Source organism: Podarcis bocagei (assembly GCF_964188305.1).
Source record: "Podarcis bocagei genome assembly, chromosome: 5".
NCBI lineage: Eukaryota > Metazoa > Chordata > Lepidosauria > Squamata > Lacertidae > Podarcis > Podarcis bocagei.
Window position 1 is genome coordinate 39,621,944 of NC_138129.1, and position 5,489 is coordinate 39,627,432.

At 43.0% G+C, this 5,489-nt stretch overlaps 1 protein-coding gene across 1 annotated transcript; it reads right to left on the reverse strand.

Annotated features, from left to right (window-relative positions):
* Positions 1-2,285: 2,285 nt before the first annotated feature.
* On the reverse strand, positions 2,286-3,278 carry LOC308587754 (olfactory receptor class A-like protein 1; the record flags this gene model as incomplete). The annotated part of the gene is made up of 1 exon (XM_081195520.1): positions 2,286-3,278. One exon carries the CDS (start codon positions 3,276-3,278, stop codon positions 2,286-2,288), a length of 993 nt encoding a protein of 330 aa, XP_081051646.1.
* Between the last annotated feature and the right edge of the window lie 2,211 nt (positions 3,279-5,489).

Below are 5,489 nucleotides of genomic sequence, written 5' to 3' on the forward strand. Positions count from 1 at the left end.
TTGTCTGGTAGGAATGGCCAAACAAGCTCAGATGCTCCAGTGCTTAGCTAAGACTATTTACTGCTACCAAGTATATTGGAAATCCAGGGCAAAATTTAGAATGATGCTATTCATCTTCTTATTCTAGCTTATCTCTTGGCCAAGTTCACCACCTGAGATGATCATAACAACTGCCTGGAAGCGATGTGTAGATTACTGACTCACAGCGCTGCAAAGCTACTGTGAAGTGCTTAAAGTAGGCAGAGAAGGCAAAAAAGCAGCTTGATGTGAAAGTCCTTCTGCTGCTGTTATATATATATAAAGCAATAAGACACAGCTGTTGTACTGAACAGAAAGGGGCAAGGGAAGTTGCTTGTAAATGTAGCAGAAGATGAATGTGAAGAATTGCAGTTACATGGACTTCAGTGTTGGGGGTGAGGATGGACAAGGCATGGGTCAGGATTGGGGAACATGAGAGCCTCCAGGTGTTGGATTCCAAGGCCCATCAGTGCTGGCCAGGATGGTCATTGGTTAGGGATAATGGAACTCCAACAACACCTGGCAGGCCTAGACATGCCAACAGAGCTCATTAGATCCCAGCCACAGATCAGATAGGCTTCACTTTAGCCTCCTATGTCTGCCTCCCAAGCAAAAAACAAGAGAGATTTATATATATATTATTTTCAACCAAAATGCAATTTATTGGAATATACAATAAATAGTACTGTGGCTCTACAAAGGCTGTGTGTGTGTGTTAGAGAGTGCTTCATCAGATGCATGGCAAAATAGGTTCTAGTAGATAAAAGCTGTTAACACAATAAATAAAATTAAAATTTAAGGCATCACAAAAATCTTTACCCCCCCTTTTTTTTGCTATAAAGCACTCCCCTGGATTGGTTTTGTTAGATAATGTTGACAAACTTTGGGAAAAGAAAAAACCCCCCCACAATGATTATTGTGTAATAGAATTCTAGAACTGACCCAGGAGCTATCCAGCTCCATTTCTGCCCCCAAACATGGCATGATCCTATGCTGTCGTTTGGGGCTTCATCCCTAAACAGTAGGAATTTCAGGGTCAAATGTCAGCCACAATGGCACCATGCATTTAAAGGACTGTGGTTTCACTTTAAACAACCTTGGCTTTCTCTGAAGCATTCTGGGAGCTTGAGGTTATTATGGCTGCTGAGAGTTGTTAGGAGACCCCTACTCCCCTCACGGAGATATGGTTCCCAGAATTCCCTGTGAAGAGGGCTTGGTAGAGAAACAGGCAGTAGTACAGAACAGTCCTAAAACTCCTAAGATCTCTCTCTGACAACTGGTATCAAACTTCTGTTAATCATCTCCCCTTGCACACCCTCTTCCAGGGAAATATTAGTTTCAGTGCCCTACCCTGCAAGACAGTGTGATTCCAACTGCCCAGTTTGTGATTTTATTATTTAAATGACAGTGCATTTTGTTATTAATTCTGATTTCTTTTGGGTAACTTGTCCTCAGCTTAAAAAGTAGAAATAATAATAACATCAAAGCCTATCTGAATTGTTGCAGACTGTTCATTTGTATTCTGTTACCATTTAATGCTAACTTGTTGTTGTTGTCATTGTTGTTACTTTCTCTCAACACCCCATAAACAAATCAGAACAAATGCTCAGTAAAGGGCAGGCAGAGTCTAAGTTTTGTGCAAGCAAAACACTCTCAAGCAGCCAGTTGTGTATGTTGATGGGGAGTTGTATAATTTGCAACTGATAACATGATGGATTAGCTCATGACATTTGGGAAACCATATTCCATATTATTATTACAATTAGGACTGCGTGGATGAAGTATCATGTTATCTCAAACACAAAATGCTTGCCCCAAACAGAAAGGCAACTTGAGAGGATGCATGGATCTGATTTTGCAGGAAGGCCCAGGAAAATTCCTTCCTTCCTTCTTTCTCCCATTGCTTGATCCTTATGGAGGCGATAACACTGGATTATATCTGTAAGGAGGGTCACATAGGCCTTATCCTAGAAAAGTTGCTTGGAGGGGGTTGTGAGACCTAATGGGCTAGTTAGCCCCTAGACTCCCACAATAGCTGTGTATTGGATGTATATCAGATGCACACACAGAGAGCACCACGGGACTCTGGCCCATTCAGGAAGAACTCTAGACACATACATTGGTATGTGCCTAGAACACCTTTCAACATGTGTCAGAAGCAGGTGTTGGGGGAGCATGGTTGCCACCATAGCAGTGGCTAGCCCTCATGGTCCTGCTGCTCCCTCTATGTGTGGGGAGGATCTTATGAGCTCCCCACACATATGCATTTAAGACCGAGACTTTTTAATGCGCCCATTTGTTTGACCCCGACAGTTCTTAGACATGTCTGCATTTGGTAGCTCTCTCTTTCCAGGAATGTTCCCAATAGCACACTTCAGGCCTGCCTGAATTTTTCTGTTGGTTAGGATAATCAACATGGGACTTATAGCTGAGTAGCAGGAGTCAAAAAACATGCGGGCATCTGCGAACCTCAGTGAGACTGGGGATACACAAAGGTTGACCATCCAGAAGACACTGTCCAGTCCAAAGCTGAGAAGGTACATGGCCAGCAGGCCCATGACTGATTTTGCTGCTCGGATCTCTGAATGCTTCAACTGTAGCATGGGCAGGCGGCTCATCAGTTTCCCATGCTGCCAAAAAACAAAGAGGAGGTATCCACTCGAGAGGCTCATCAACCCCAGGAAGAAAATGTCTCGAGTGACAAATACCGCTCCATTTCCAAAGTACAAGAGTTGGTTAGGGAACACCACACAGCAGAAGTCATACACTACCGTGATCTCTTCCTCGGTGCAGTTGGTACTGGTGCGAGGCAGGGAGTAAAGCAAACGGGTACAGCAGACCAGGAGGTTGAAGCACCAAAGGGAAATCATGGTGGAAGGGAGTTTTGCAAGGATGCTGTGCCTTAGCCGCAAGCATCTGAGAGGACATGGAGCAATGAAGAGGCACTGGAAGCAGCCCAGCATGGAAGTTAAGAAGATGCTCATGGCTCTGCTCACACAATAGATGTAGAGGGTGATGCCACAGGTCAAATTATCATGCATGGTGTGGATGCCAAATGCTTGCAAGGTGAGTGGGACACCTCTGGTCAGGATCACCAGGAGGTTGGCCAGTGCAAGTTTGCCCAGGATGATTTCACTGGGTGTGAAGTTTTGCCGGCAGGTGGCTTTGAGGAAGGCATAGAGGATGGCTAGATTTCCTGGAATCCCTATCATGTCGAGAGAAATGAAACCAAGCATGTTTACAACGAACCAGACTTGCATCGCGGCTGCGTAACCCTGCTGGCAGGAAGGTTGCTCGCTCTGTGTATTCCACAAGACAAAAGTGTTGAAAAGTAGCAGAGAATTGGTTCCGCCCCCCCTCCAGTCAACAAAACCCTATATGAATTAAGTTCCTTTCTTGTTGATTGAAAAAAAACCCACACAAACCACTCAGGTACTTATTTAGGAGTGCATTCATTCAAGCCCTTCTGCATGCAAAATTATTGCATGCTGGAAAACAGAAAAGTTGCTTAAGATGCTGAATTCTAAGATAGGGGAAAAGTTATTCTGCAAGCAGACATTCCTGCTTGAAAAAGTGAGAGGCCTTTCAGAGGCAGCAGGGTGTAGTAATCAGAATGCTGGCCTAGAACCAGCAAGAACCTCCACTCAGGCACTGCTAAGTGTCCCTTATGACATCCGTTTGGCAACCACAATGAATGGGGCCTTTAGCACCTAGATTTGTATATTAGGCAGACATCCTCATGTGTTTCATTTTGGACACAAGATTTATCTTCTTCTGATCTTTGCATTTTAATTTTTTAATTTTACGTTGAATTCTTGTGCACCTTTCTGAGAAGATTCCTCCCTTCCCTGTCACTTGATTTAGCAGTACAGTGGTACCTCGGGTTAAGAACTTAATTCGTTACGGAGGTCCGTTCTTAACCTGAAACTGTTCTTAACCTGAAGCACCACTTTAGCTAATGGGGCCTCCCGCTGCCGCCGCACGATTTCTGTTCTCATCCTGAAGCAAAGTTCTTAACCTGAGGTACTATTTCTGGGTTAGCGGAGTCTGTAACCTGAAGCATCTGTAACTTGAAGCGTCTGTAACCCTTGGTACCACTGTATCCAAGCTGTGCCCACCCTATGGAATGTCCTCCTGTCAGATGTCAAAGAGATAAACAATCATATGACTTTTCGTAGACATCTGAAGGCAGCCCTGTTTTGGGAAGCTTTAATGTTTCATGTTTTGTTGGGTTCCTTTGTATTTTGTTGGAAACATTCCAGAGTGGTTGGGGCAACTCAGTCAGATGTATGGGATACAAGAAACAGATTGTTATTAATAATGATTTTTATTATTTTTATTATCAATAATGATTTAATAATAATAATAATAATAGAAGCTCACTGAGTGAGCTTGGGCCAGTCATTAACTTTTCTAACTTCCTGAATCATTGTCAGGATAAAACAGGAGAAGCATTTCTATCTCCCTAAACTCCCGAGAGTAAGAGTGTGATTAACAATGCCATAAATAAAATAACAAACAAGCATTCAGGCCTTAATTTCAAGTGATATATATCGCAATCATGTCTTTGGAGGCATTTGTTCCAACCTTTCTGTACTGTTAAAAACTGGTGATTTCTTTCAAGCCTGTATCAGCCCCCTTTCCACCCGTTTGAGTTTGTTATGGCCTTAATATGCTAGATTAAAATGTTTCTGCCTCTGTAGGATGTTATAGACTCAGTGTGATGGAATTACTTTGTAGTCTTTTTCCTTGCATAAATGACATAAGCTTTCCACTCATGTCCCTAGATGTGTTCTTCTCAGTTACACTGCCAAATTCTGACAAGGGTATCTGCAGAGGAGACGGCTTTCATTTCATGCTGGCTGATAACCATTTCTGTTTGACATCTACTTGGCAGCCTTTCAAAGACAGTTTGGTGATACGGTTGCAGCCAATGCTAAAAATGTGTGAAAGTAGGTGGGTAATTAGATCTTATAAGAACTGAAAACTTTAATGATTATGTCTGGAATACAGTTTGGATCAAAGTGGATGGAGATGTCTATAGAAATGAAAAAAGAAAAGGGGGTGGCGGGGAAAGGAGCTGGAACAAATAGAAAGGGGGGGGGGGAGAATCTTGCCATAACTTCAGGGAAAACAAAGCCATGCTTTTGTTTCATATTTTCAAAGGGACGCGAAAATTGTATACAAGTCCCTAGACTGCCCTAAATCAAGGGTGTTCACAAAACAAATGTTGTTGTCACAGGTTTGCTTATGCTTCTATGGCTATCAGCATCCATTGTGAAAGGCAACAGGGCACCTAAAAGGGAGCAATTGTATGCATTGGTTAATTTCCAAATTTAGGATGGTATCCAACTAAATAGTTGCAGAAGCAGAAGAACTTCAACTTGTGCAATGGGACTTTCCCCCACTTCTCTTGCCTGTGCATGTCCTGCACCCTCCCTGAATCTGCTTTCGATGAGGGGAAACCCCAG